The sequence below is a fragment of the Littorina saxatilis genome, linkage group LG11 (genome assembly GCF_037325665.1).
Source record: "Littorina saxatilis isolate snail1 linkage group LG11, US_GU_Lsax_2.0, whole genome shotgun sequence".
NCBI classification, from domain to species: domain Eukaryota; kingdom Metazoa; phylum Mollusca; class Gastropoda; order Littorinimorpha; family Littorinidae; genus Littorina; species Littorina saxatilis.
In genome coordinates, this window is record NC_090255.1 from 32,233,206 (window position 1) to 32,247,292 (window position 14,087).

Sequence of the window (14,087 nt, forward strand, 5' to 3'; positions counted from 1 at the left end):
CTCTGTTGCTGCTAGCTTTCCACTTGGAGGAAGCGACCCGAATTTCCCAGCGATGGGACAATACAGTAATGAAAATGAAAAAAAAAGAAGAAAAAAAGATTCATTATCGCTCGGGGCTCTCAACTCCTTCGGTTAACAGATGATTGGTTTTCCACGCACTGGTCAATCTAAACTCTATCAACATGTGCAATTACATGTTGCTGTTAAAAACAAATGAAGAACATTTACTCAGTCAAACAAACACACTGTACATTCACATTTTTAAACAACAACAGGTTTAAAAAAAAACAAAAAAACAACAACAACAACAACAAGAATTATAACGTGTCACAATGTATAAACAAGATAATGAACATAAAAAAGAATAGCTTTTTAAACATGCTTCACGTGTAACTTAAGTGCCGAGAACAAACCCCGCAAATGAACAAGAACAGGTACAACGCAGCTATAAATAATACGCTAGATACATTTGTACAAGGATTGGCGCTTGTATATGCGTGTTTTGATGTAACCCTTAGGTTCTTTTTCCTTTACATATTCTTGATACTGCGACCACCAAGCCACGACGACCCCCCCCCTTCCGACCCCCCCTTTGTGTTGTAATTGTCTACGTGTGTTCTGTTTTATGAATTTTCCCCCTTGTCTATGTACTGTCCTGTAATGTAAAGTCTATACATGTTTAAAAAAAAAAAAAAAACAACCTCTACAAAAAGAGAATACAAAAAAAGATATAAAAAAGAACAAGTACATGACCACAAAAAGTACAGGGGCACAGAACACACGTGCAACTAGTCTCATTCCCTGCCCCCTCCTTCATATCTTATATTATAACCTGGAAAACTAAAAACATACTTTCAGATCTTAGTGAAAATACAAGTCCGAGAAGCGAAAGTGTCACGCTTCGCCAACATTAGTGTAATTTTTAGAATACGTGATTGTGGGCAACATTTTATGACAGTTCCTTCCACACAAACGTATGGTCAATCCGGTCTAATGGGTTACAACTGTTGAAGTTACGGTTACAATTAATCTTCAGCTCGTCCAATCACTTCTCACAGAAACTAATACGGTGGATCTATAGATACATAAACACATGTTGGACATGCTAAAATACACTTTAGCAGTTTTGTGAAAATAATGATCAAATAATAACAGTTTAATTCACAAGACATTTTGGGGTAATATCAGTCATAGTATACCAACGCCGCGAAATGTGGAACACCTGAAATGCTCCTGGTTCCTCTTCAAGTGAAGCTGCCAAAACCTTGATTTCATCTTAGGTTTCGATAAATAAGATTTTCTCAGGACAAATTCTCAGAACAATCAAATAACTGAACAAATAACACACGTAGTTCACTTTTGTGTGGAGCAAACGACTTTTCCTTTTGCGTTTTTATACACCGCAGTAATGTCACGTGCATAGAACATGAACATGCTGTCAAAATCCAACGACGTCATAAAAAAATGACGACATCATGCTGAACACACCACAGAGGCAACTTGACATCCAAATTGAAACTGACGTCAAAGGTTTGGAACTTGATTTGGCATGTTGCTTACATTTTTGTCTTGACCATCAATGAAGTAAGTCATAAGTTCTCCTTTTCCTTTCACCTTAACATGTCCTCGTTTTGTGAAATAATACCCAAACTCCTCCAGTATCTCTTTGGTTTCCTCCACAACCTGCAAAATAACAAGCGATATCAATACATGTACATACAGTCAATCTGTTGATAAACAAATTCATTTAAAAAAGAAGCTTTCAAACTAAACTACAATCCCATAGTCGGGACTAGTTCAAAGAATGTTTGACCTAAATGAGGTTGCCACAGTCTGGGACAGGCTGAACTTCTTTAACCCAGTGTGGGATTTTCAGTGGGGGCGACCACCCCCAACCCAGCGCGTCCCCGGGTGGCGGATAGGGGAACGGACTTCAGATATGAAGACCAGCCCCTTGCGGCCGCGGACCAAACTGGCGGTGTTTCCTTCCAGGGTAGAGTGGGGTAGCAGGCGGCACTGCTACTCTCTTCGAAATGCTCCATCGCCCCTCGACGGGACTCATCTAATGCGATTATGGGCGCATTAAAAAAAAAACTAGCTCCGGGTGGGATCCCGGCAAATCCTCCCCCCTGTGCTCTCAGGGTAGGACGTACGGGCCATGAGCTAAGAGTGAGGCCACCCCGACAGAAACCTCGAGTGCTGAAGACGGAGGTACTGGGCTGCACGGCGCACTCTAATAAACCATGGTACCACGCATCAACGCCAACCATGACACCATCAGATAGTGTGGTCTGGAAGACCAGACTCCAGAACATGTCCTAATGACATGCCCCCAACTCAAACCAATCAGAGACAAAGTGTGGCTAGCATCAGTCCCTCTCCGCACCAAACTCTATGGGAGCAGACAAGACCTGGAAGCCACAACGTCATTCGTCTCGCAGACTAAACTGATGGTGTGACGGCGAACGCAAGAAGAAGAAGAAGAAGGTTGCCACAGTACCGCCTCAACTTTCTTTTGAAAAGTCGGATAGATGACATCATTAAATATATTCATCGAAGAAAAAAAACCACATTTTGGGATAACATCTGGACATCATTCTCGCCGCCGGAATACATTTTGTCAGAACTTGACTTAAAGTTAAAAAATCCCAACAACAACAACAACAACAACAACAACAACAACAACAACAACAACAACAACAACAACAACAACAACAAAACGTATGACTGATGGCTTCAAGCCTGAAGGTCAGACAGGATAATTATGTGAGAAATGGAATCCCTGTAAAATCAGTCTCTTCGACTGAAAGTAATCCCTATCAAAACAAAGAATATCAAGCATTTCTTTTATTTCTAAACTCAAAATATTATTTGCCATCGAGGTGTACCAAAAAGAAGCTCGAATGTAATCTGGGAAATCCGTCAATGCATTTCAAGCATGCTGTGATGTCAGGGATGGCAAAATCTCAAAATTTTTACTCGCCAGCCGGGCGAGTAACTTCAAGAAAGTCACTAGCCCGGCAGAAATGTCACTGGCCCGGTACATACCACAGTTGATCTGCAGTGTTTGTATGGTTTGAAAACTCGACATCAAAATCAAAAGTGTTGCATTTGACCAGAATATTCATTGGCCAGCCGGACGAGTTGCCAGGCGGCTTCTACGAGCCAAGCAGATTTTTTTACTCGCCCCTGGCGACTGGGCGACCGATTTGGCCATCCCTGGATGTGTTAATAGATACCCCACAAAGAACCAATCATGTACCTGTATTCTATCAGCCATCCCTGTGGACTCCATGCGACTGGCAACGTTTACAGTATTGCCCCAAATGTCGTAGTGCGGTTTGCCCACCCCGATGACACCAGCAATGATTGGACCGTGGTTGATACCTGCAATTAACATATATATATGTATAGGTTACAATACGAGTGGTTTTTTATATGGCTTGTATTTCAGTCAAGACCCAGCGGATGAATATCATCGGGAGACACGAGCCTCTGGCGAGTGGCTCTCGATTGATATTCCCGCTGGGTCTTGACTGAAATACAAGCCATATAAAAAACCACGAGTGTTGTAATCTGTATATCCCATTCTACCATCAAACACAAAGTGTAGACTACTAGCGGCACTGTTGCGATCTGTGCAGGGTAAAACTGTTGCCAGCGAGACTTAGCCCTTTTGCAACCTTAAACTAAGTGACCGTCGCTGAAAAAATAAAACGAATGAGTGCATCGATAAGTACGCGGTAACACTACTTTCAGACCATTTAAAAGCTTTAAGTAAAGGTTCATAAGTTGCAAGAAAGTAATGAAGTCGAATAGAAATTAATTTAGTTAAAGCGCACAATTCTTTTGTTTTGCGTTTCAGGTCGGCAGAACGGGCGAAACGGGTTTGGGACCCATTTGGCTTACTCGATTCAGAATTGATTCCACGTTGTTTTTCTCGAACGTGTGTAATTAGGCTTATTGACAGAGAAGCAAATTTTAGGGAACAAATATGTAGGTTTAGATTTAACCATTTGCTCCCTATTTGAAATGTATCTACGTGATAAACTGTTTTGCGAGTGTGTTTGCATGGATGAACTTAAACTGGTATGGGTGTGACTCTGTGAGGAAAACGCGACCGACACGTCTGTCACCGCCGATTGATTGCATTTTGAAGGAATATGACTGGATTACGGAAAAATATGTGGACTTACTGCAGAGCCAGGCAAAAGAGTGGACTTGCTCGCAAAACACGTGAAACAGCCGATGTTTGATAGCTGAAGGCGCACACCAAAACACACTACCGACAGATTCTCAAAAGTCGTCTGCTAACGATGCAAGGGGAGGGTACTCGTGTTTTTGTTTTGGTTCGCTAGCATCTGGTTATCTTGCAAGTTGAATGTTCGTTTTTTTCGACCTGCATTGCTTTCATAATGAAAGAAACTTTTGCTTATTGCATCTCATACATCAGATCAGTTCTGAGATTCATTTTTGCGTGCAACTGATATGGTTTTCTGAGCCGTGCAATACGATTTTAGAACTTATACAAATGTGTCACATTGTTCGGCGCGAGGTCAAAGGTCGGGAGGAAAGTAGTCCTTTGCCCAAATCGGAATCTGCACTATCATATATTTTTTGGAGTCCATGATGTATTTATTGAGCTATAAAAATACAACATATATACCCATACTGAAGTAACAGAGACAAAGAAGGGAGGTCATGGGATATATATGTATATCTATATGTATAGGTTACAACACTCGTGGTTTTTTATATGGCTTGTATTTCAGTCAAGACCCAGCGGATGAATATCATCGGGAGACACGAGCCTCAGAGAACCAAATTTTAGGGAACAAATATGTAGGTTTAGATTTAACCATTTGCTCCCTATTTGAAATGTATCTACGTGATAAACTGTTTTGCGAGTGTGTTTGCATGGATGAACTTAAACTGGTATGGGTGTGAGGAAAACGCGACCCACACGTCTGTCACCGCCGATTGATTGCATTTTGAAGGAATATGACTGGATTACGGAAAAATACACACATGTTAAGTTCTTGGATACCTTCATCGCCAATGTGGACTTACTGCAGAGCCAGGCAAAAGAGTAGACTTGCTCGCAAAACACGTGAAACAGTCGATGTTTGATAGCGAAGCCCAACCGTGCCAGGTAAAGGATGCTTCTCGGTCTCGCTGCGCATGTCACCAGTGACACTGACAGTGTTGTTGCTTTGAGTTTTACTAACAAACTCGAAACTGTCATTTAAAACATGAGCCAAATGTGTATTGATTGTGTGATTAGTCTATGTGACAGGGGTTCTATTATGTCTATTATCTGTGCTCCCTAGCTTCTGTCAGTTCCCACACCGACACTGCCAGAGAAACTGAAGACGCACACCAAAACACACTACCGACAGATTCTCAAAAGTCGTCTGCTAATGATGCAAGGGAGGGTACTCGTGTTTTTGTTTTGGTTCGCTAGCATCTGGTTATCTTGTAAGTTGAATGTTCGTTTTTTTCGACCTGCATTGCTTTCATAATGAAAGAAACGTTTGCTTATTGCATCTCATACATCAGATCAGTTCTGAGATTCATTTTTGCGTGCAACTGATATGGTTTTCTGAGCCGTGCAATACGATTTTGGAACTTCATACAAATGTGTCACATTGTTCGGCGCGAGGTCAAAGGTCGGGAGGAAAGTAGTTCTTTGCCCAAATCGGAATCTGCACTATCATATATTTTTTGGAGTCCATGATGTATTTATTGAGCTATAAAAATACAACATATATACCCATACTGAAGTAACAGAGACAAAGAAGGGAGGTCATGGGATATATATATATACAACACAATAAAAAGTCCAAAACCAAGCCAGAGTATATATATGGGTCATTCTCCAAAGCTGCGCACCGCCGATACCACTTCTAAAAATAGATGCAATGTGAACAAAGTTTAAAACTTTTTCCAATTTTTTTGTGTGCAGACTATAGAAGAATATTGTAAGAGACAATAATTATTTAACTATTTTTGTTTCAAAATGTTGGTCTGTGTTTACTAAGTTGAATGAATGGTGTTCATTCGTTTGCGAAAATGGGTGGTCGTTTTGTGACATGAAAAAGCTGACTGAAAGTGTTGGTCAGCAAACTGAACAGAATCATTATAACTGATCGTTTCCAGCATAACATTATCATGTGATGTTACTTTTCTCATGCTGTGACAGTTTGTTTTAAAAATGTTTAAAGAGACCAAAAAGCAATGTACTCACGTTAAAATGACGAACACGGAACGAATAACAGCGACGTTTCGACCTAAGGGTCTTCTTCAGGCACAAAAACACAAAAATACACACACACAAAAGAAGAAGAAAGACTATAGAACAGAAACAGAGGAGAATAACTGACAAAACAACTGCACTGCACAAACCAAAAAATGTCAAAGACAGATCTAGAGAAGCAAGGGAAGCTACTCGAGGGGAAGCCAACAATAACACAGAAAAGAAACAAGAGTTGAAAAGCGGCAGTTTTGAGGTCTGTAGAGCAAACAAAATGGGGGGGGGGGGGGATGAATATATTTGTTAATCTTGCCAAAATTGGCATTCTTCTTTACGATCAACAACGTAACACTCTGTTTCCCACATGTACACGCTTTGTTTTGCAACTCTACAGCAAGCTCCGAAATCTGGGTGGTACTACTTTTTGTCTCGAACACATTCCACTGTGTTCCTTGTGTGTACGCGCAATGAGAAACACTAAGGTTGAGCTAACAAAAAATATTTCGTTGTGTAATGCTATTACCCAGTTTTGTTTCCAGTTTCTGATGTTACGGTTGTTATCAAAACATTTTACTAGATCGTACAAAAGACAAAATATTTCAGAACTATTTTGACACACATTCCCTCTACTATCAAGCGGAAGGATATAATGCACTTCGGCTGACCACGCGGTTTACATCGCCAGCGAGATTCAGTTTGAATTTGTGTTGCATGTGTGACGTTGTTATCCCGACACTTCTGTGCTGATCTAAAGGTAAGTTTACAGCAAATTATATGCATGTAAATGCTTATGCATTGTTTAAATAAATAACTGTATGATTGTTCTTTACGTTCGGCTAAGATGAGTGTGCTCTTGACTTGACAAAATACCGAACTTGATCTGAACGCAGTTTCATACTTGATTTCAGATCAGTAAATTTTTGGATCTCCGGCGAAACTCTTTTCAAACTTGTGCTCCGATACTTCTTGTAACAATAGATAGCATTTTTTTGGTGCAGATTTTGCTTCTGTAACTTTTCAACAGTATTATTCATATACGCGCCTTGATTGAATACTTTCTTGCTTCGATTTACAAGGGCGGATCTGGGGGAGGGGTTACACGGGTTACGTAACCCCCCCCACCCCCCCAAAAAGGTAATTTATTGGCTCAGGATGCACCAGATAGCTCTATTTTGCTTCTTTGGATAAAAACAATTTCCGGGGGGGCATGCCCCCGGACCCCCCTAGAGGTTTAGGCGCCTTCGGCGCCGTCAACTTGTATCATCGCAGTCATTTTGTAACCCCCCCTCCAAAGTGAATTGATCCGCCCTTGATTTAAAATTTCTCATCAACCTCGTAACGAGGAAGACCGGAGGGCTGACAGTCTCCCGAGTCTTTGTGACGAAGTTAGCCCGATTGTAGGGTAATCGGACACACAATCTTTTTCAGAAGCCAAACGTGTATCAATCACGGCTGTATTTTATGTTGTTTTTAACTGCAAAAAACTGTTCGGGAAACAGGGATGTCGTTAGGCGTCGGACATCGGACATATAACGATGAAAATCCCCAAATGTCCGATTCACATTGCCGCATGTCGGTCAGATGTCCTATCGTTTTAGCCTGAGCGTGGTCATTGTCCGATATGTACTCCATTCCTTCGGACAGCGCGATATTCGTTAATTTTCATTTCAAGATACAAATCTTCTAAAAGACCGAACGCTCTCGTGTTCAGCTGACACTGAAGTTGTCAGTGCCGCGTGCGGATCTTTTCTTTTGTCGGGAATTCCCGAACCGTTTGCGGTATGCGCCGTTTGGGTATAACCGTTTCGGTGCAGCGCACTGATCTAAAAATAGTGGATTCTTTTTAGTGCATGATACAGGAGTACGGGAGACAACTCCAACTGACTAAATTTGTAGTCTGCTTTTGTTTTCGATACGAGACGAAGCACTGAATTATGCCGCTGAAAAAAAACTAAAGCCTGCAAAAGATCAGCATTAGATCAAACCGATCATTTTGTTTGTCAACTTTTATCCAAATCATGCAGTATTTAATCAAAGTAAGAGCTCTGAAGTTGTTCATGTTGGCTTCTTTTTTGTGGTTTCTTTGAAACTAAACAAATACCACATTATACGCACACTGTGTTGATGTATTTACTATATTATGTGTGTGTTCTACAGCGCGCGCGCGTGGGTGGGTGTGTGCGTGTGCGTGTGGGCGCATGACTTTGGAACAATTCCATGTTTGGCGCAAATTCATAATGTCCTATTACACTTTCTGAAAGCGGTCAAATGTCCTATTGATGCTGAAGAACTCAGGACATTTGTCCTATAGGTATGAATTTGTAGCAACATCCCTGGGGAAAAGATGGGTGATTTATTAGTGCGGTTGAAAATGGCCTCACAAGATCTCGTTCGTAACTCGGAACCGTTAGAATGATGTTCTTCGTTACGATGTTGAAAAAGAGTCGTCAAAGTCGCTTTACAGTTTCGTGCAAGTTCTTAAAAATGGCAGTGTTTATTTCACTTCTTAAAAAGACATTTCTGCATTACTTTCGGGCAGTCGAGATGCTACTATTTTGCGGCGTTGTTTTGATTTGTGTTTCTTCATTGTCAACGTCACGCGGACCCGACTCGTCGCCATCTTTGTAACGATGCTGATGCGATGTCAAAAGATTGCCGTGTGCTTGAATCTTTTTTTATTTAGCCTTTTGATTTCAAAGAATAATCCGGGTTTTTTTTCTTTGTGTATTGTTCTGAAAGTGCTGAACCAGTCGCCTGTCTACCCTGCCCCTAACCAGTCGCCTGACGGTCCTGCCCCAGACAAGTCACCTGTCTACCCTGCTCCAGACAAGTCACCTGTCTACCCTGCTCCAGACAAGTCACCTGTCTACCTTGCTCCAGACAAGTCACCTGTCTACCCGGCTCCAGACAAGTCACCTGACGGTCCTGCCCCAGACAAGTCACCTGTCTACCCTGCTCCAGACAAGTCACCTGACGGTCCTGCCCCAGACAAGTCACCTGTCTACCCGGCTCCAAACAAGTCGTCTGATTGTCCTGCCCCAGACCAGTCGCCTGTCTACCATGCCCCAGACCAGTCGCCTGACTGCCCTGACCCAGACCAGTCGCCTGTCTACCAGTGACACAGACCAGTCGCCCGACTGCCCTTCCCTGCCCCCTTCAATCTCGCCAACCAATACTTCTCAAGTGAGTGAAGGATGCTTCATTGAAGTACCTTTGCTTGGTCGTCAGAGAACTGTCTTTTTCTACGCCAAAGTTATTGACGTTGACAGTAGTGGGGACCTGCTTCTTCACTATCTGAAGCTGAAGCCAGACACTAACAGTTATGTATGGGCAGACAAGGCATGGCTCCCTGCCAGGAGCGAGCACAAAGCTGTTCCAGCACCCAGACTAGCCCCTGGTCGAGGCATTGCATTTGTTTTTGACAAGTGAATGTTTTTCAGCCACTTTAACTGACATTTCATACTGACTTTTTTGTACATTCTTAGTATCACTTTTTTGGATTTTTTTTTACTTTGACTTTTAAAAATTTCACTTTGCCCTTAGATTTGTTTCCTTTCTTTTTATTGCAAGTAAATAATGGATAAAACAATATGTGTTATTAACATATTGTTGTGTGTTCCTTTCTTGGACTTGGATTTTGATTTTGGTTCACTTTCATCAACTATTTCAAATTATTCTCAGTTGAGTTGCCTTTGGGGTTCCATGCTACATGCTCATCAATATCTATTTGTTCTGATACTATTTTGCACTCTTGTTATTCTCATTACTGTTGGGGGAGTAACACTGGGAAATGTAACCAAAAAGATTAAGAGTTTGAAGGAAAGGAGTTCAAGTTTCTTGTTCAGAGAATTTTTTTCTGATTTGTATTTTTGACTTTGGCCTCAAAATATGTTTTCTTTTAATCCTAATTTTGCATTGAATTAATGAATAAAGCAATTTATATTTATTAACCTGTTGTTCTGTGTTAGCTTTTTGACTTGAATGTTGACTGTGGTTCATTTTGATCAGATAAATCAAAGTATGCTTTGCCGAGTTGCTTTTTGGGTTCCATGTTACATCGGAGATGGTATTGCATAATCATCAATATCTATTTAGATAAAAGTAATTTGCACCATTTAAATTATCCACACTGTTTGGGGAGTGATACTGGTAAATGTTGATTAGGAAATGTTACAAAATATTAACAGATACTTTAGTGGGAAAAACAGAATTGGGAGGGTGTTGAGAGTAGTTGTTGCAGCAAAACTGCATAGAACAATGTTAAAAAAGAGAGAAAAACTGACTTTAAGAGATGTTTTTAGTGTGATTTTTGTTTCCATGTTACACGTGTTATTTTGTTCATTTATGAACTTTGTCATAACTTTATGCACAAAGTTATAACTGGATTAGCTTTTTTTTTTTACAACATCATGTGAAGAACATTTGTATCTTTCTATTTACATCTCATTTGAACTTTCTGGTGGGCATTTAATTTTTGACACCTATGTCACAGTATGAGACCCAGCTTTGGAGAATGACCCATATACAGAATTCAAGAAACTCCTTTTCTTTTGCACCACACCACATAATGAAGACTGTAAACTGTAAAAGCTACTTTATGAAAACAACAATTAGTTCAAAACCAGCCAGAATGTCTCATCTTTCATCAATACCAAATGTTCGACCCGAAGGCCTTCTTCAAGGTATCATAGAACAGGCGTCTACATCATCGGATGAACAGACAGACAGACACGCTGACTGATACGACAGTCAGACGAACATGTTGATACGTGTTCAGGCCGAAAAACAGGCGGAAAGACTGCACAGATGACAGATCAAGCAGAGAGGTATAATGTTAAATGCAAACCTATTCTAAGAATGAAGTTGTTGAAGGACTGTTCGTTGATTTTGGCCATCACCTCCTTCATGCTCAAGCCAAACTGAACCAGGTCGTCTAAATGCTTCCACAAAGTCTGTATAGTTTTGGGCTGAAACAAAACAAGATTTGTCGTTCTAAATGATTCCACAAAGTCTGTATAGTTTTGGGCTGAAACAAAACAAGATTTGTCGTTCTAAATGATTCCACAAAATCTGTATAGTTTTGGGCTGCAACAAAATAAGATTTGTCGGTGACTAGTGCGCTAGCTGATACGTGAAATTGTTTTTGAAAGATCGTCCACCACAACAATCTGAGTCACATCGTATAGACTCAGTTTCGGACAGTGCTCTTGTGGATCCGGAACAATAAATTCAGACCACATTCTTCAGCTCTGCCTGGGCACGGGTAGCTCAGGTGGTAGAGCACTCGACTTGTCATCGGTCGCTGGTTCGAATCCAGGCCGGGACGGACACGGGTCAACTTTATGTGCAGACCCAGAGACCCGGAGAGGAGAGGAGAGGAGAGAAGAGGAGAGGAGAGGAGAGGAGAGGAGAGGAGAGGAGAAGAGAACAGAAGGAGAGGAGAGGAGAGGAGAGGAGAGGAGAGGAGAGGAGAGGAGAGGAGAGGAGAAGAGAGGAGAGGAGAAGAGAAGAGAAGAGAGGAGAGGAGAGGAGAGGAGAGGAGAGGAGAGGAGAGGAGAGGAGAGGAGAGGAGAAGAGAACAGAAGGAGAGGATAGGAGAGGAGAGGAGAGGAGAGGAGAGGAGAAGAGAACAGAAGGAGAGGAGAGGAGAGGAGAAGAGAACAGAAGAGAAGAGAAGAGAAGAGAGGAGAGGAGAGGAGAGGAGAGGAGAGGAGAGGAGAGGAGAGGAGAGGAGAAGAGAACAGAAGGAGAGGAGAGGAGAGGAGAAGAGAACAGAAGAGAAGAGAAGAGAAAAGAAGATATAAGAGAAGAGAAGATAAGATAATATTTCATATAGTCCTGTGAGGTAACCCCCATGGATATTCGGACTGCTTTCTCACCGGGAAAAGCGAACTGCCATACAGTAAGGCGCTACCCAATATTGCTTTCCCTCCTGCATGCGCGTATTTATGTTCCAAGCCCGGAGACTTTCGCTGTGAGCGTGTGATCTTTATCGTGCGCAAGCGTGCACACGAAGGTGTTCGGACACCGAGAGTCTGCACAAAGTTGACTCTGGGAAATAAATCCCTCGCCGAACGTGGGGATTGAACCCACGCCGGTAGCGACACCTGGTTTTGAAGCCAGCGCACACTACCGACTGAGCTATTTCCCCACAGAGAGAGTGGTGTCATCGTCTGAAGAGAGACGAACAAGAAAGAAGAATAACTATCAAACTTCAGATAAATCAAGTTTTGGATGACCTACCTTGGACTTGCCATCATCAAAATAAACTAAGTTTTGGACCTACTTTGGACTTGCCATCATCAAAATAAACTAAGTTTTGGATGACCTACCTTGGACTTGCCATCATCAAAATAAACTAAGTTTTGGATGACCTACCTTGGACTTGCCATCATCAAAATAAACTAAGTTTTGGATGACCTACCTTGGACTTGCCATCATCAAAATAAACTAAGTTTTGGATGACCTACCTTGGACTTGCCATCATCAAAATAAACTAAGTTTTGGATAACCTACCTTGGACTTGCCATCATCAAAATAAACTAAGTTTTGGACCTACTTTGGACTTGCCATCATCAAAATAAACTAAGTTTTGGATGACCTACCTTGGACTTGCCATCATCAAAATAAACTAAGTTTTGGATGACCTACCTTGGACTTGCCATCATCCCCAGCCATCCCGCTGGCTGCCATGTAGGTGGGCCCTACGGTTTTGATTTTGGTGACGGACTGGAACTGGGGTTTCTTCAGAAGCTCGTCGTAGTCTGATATAATCTCGTTGAGGAATCGGAGACACTCCAGACCTTCGTTGTTGACGGCGCTCTCGCTGTAGAAGTCGATGAAGTTGGGGCAAGCGGCGAACATTACTGCCGCCTCGTCGTACGCGTTGCTGTACAACTCCTACACGCACAGCAGGAGAGACTTTTAAAACGCATACATACCAAGTGCAAGAGAGTCTCTGCACAACTCCTTCACAAAGACAACGAGAGAGTCTGTACAACTGCCACACAAAGAGCAGACGAGGTGCTGTATAAATCCAAAACAATGAGCAGGAGATATGCTGCACAAAGCCTTAACAAATACATTTCTGTAAAAATTCGAAAGAGAAAAGTAAATATAAACGTGTCGATACATCTTTATGACCCTATATTGCTATTCTGATAGACACGTGGGGGAATTCGGGGGTTGTGATTGGATAAACTCACACAGCCCTATTCCGATCATCGGGCCATACTCCGCAGGAAGTCTGCGAATATGCTTTCATATTCGTAATAACAAAGACGCATGTTTCCGATTTCTTCCACGTGTAAGAAGTACACGCATACCTGGCCCGGTTTGTTTCTGTGACTGGCCGACAGACGATGCAATTTGCTTGTTTTTTTTCTTCCGTGTAAAACTCCAGTTCTTTAACAGGCAACAAACCATGCAAAGTTCCAGTAGCTGCATTCTATCAGACTGTCTTTCCCGTGTTTAGCACATAATCAGAAAAAAGCATGATACGTGACGTCATATGAAACCTGGCATATTGACGTAATGACAAACATCCGGTAATCTCGTGGCTCCTCCGTGATACCATGTCCGAGGATTTTTCAATGTTCAGTGATTTCCGTGGATACATGCGCAAAGGGATATGCGCACTAAACCGTCGTCTGTATTAGGCAACATGGAACCATTCTGGTAGTTGTTGCTGGCAAAAACATGTTTTTAACACAGCATATTATGTCAGAATAGCAATATAAACGCTATTGTGTTTTCAGCGTAGCAATAGGGTCCGATATTTAGACTCGAACAAGTATAATGCGACTCGTCTTCGATTCGTCGACAGTATACTTGT

The 14,087-nt window shown here is 41.9% G+C and overlaps 1 protein-coding gene across 1 annotated transcript in view; it reads right to left on the reverse strand.

Moving 5' to 3' along the window:
• LOC138979534 (adenylate cyclase type 3-like) overlaps positions 1–14,087 on the reverse strand; it is a 72,246-nt gene that overhangs the window by 3,444 nt on the left and 54,715 nt on the right. Inside the window, exons 17-20 of the mRNA XM_070352246.1 lie at positions 12,905–13,153; positions 11,100–11,220; positions 3,263–3,387; positions 1,561–1,683 (exon numbers count right to left, since the gene is read on the reverse strand). Of these exons, the coding sequence (XP_070208347.1) occupies positions 1,561–1,683; positions 3,263–3,387; positions 11,100–11,220; positions 12,905–13,153 (618 nt within the window). The remainder of the gene's footprint in view (positions 1–1,560; positions 1,684–3,262; positions 3,388–11,099; positions 11,221–12,904; positions 13,154–14,087) is intronic.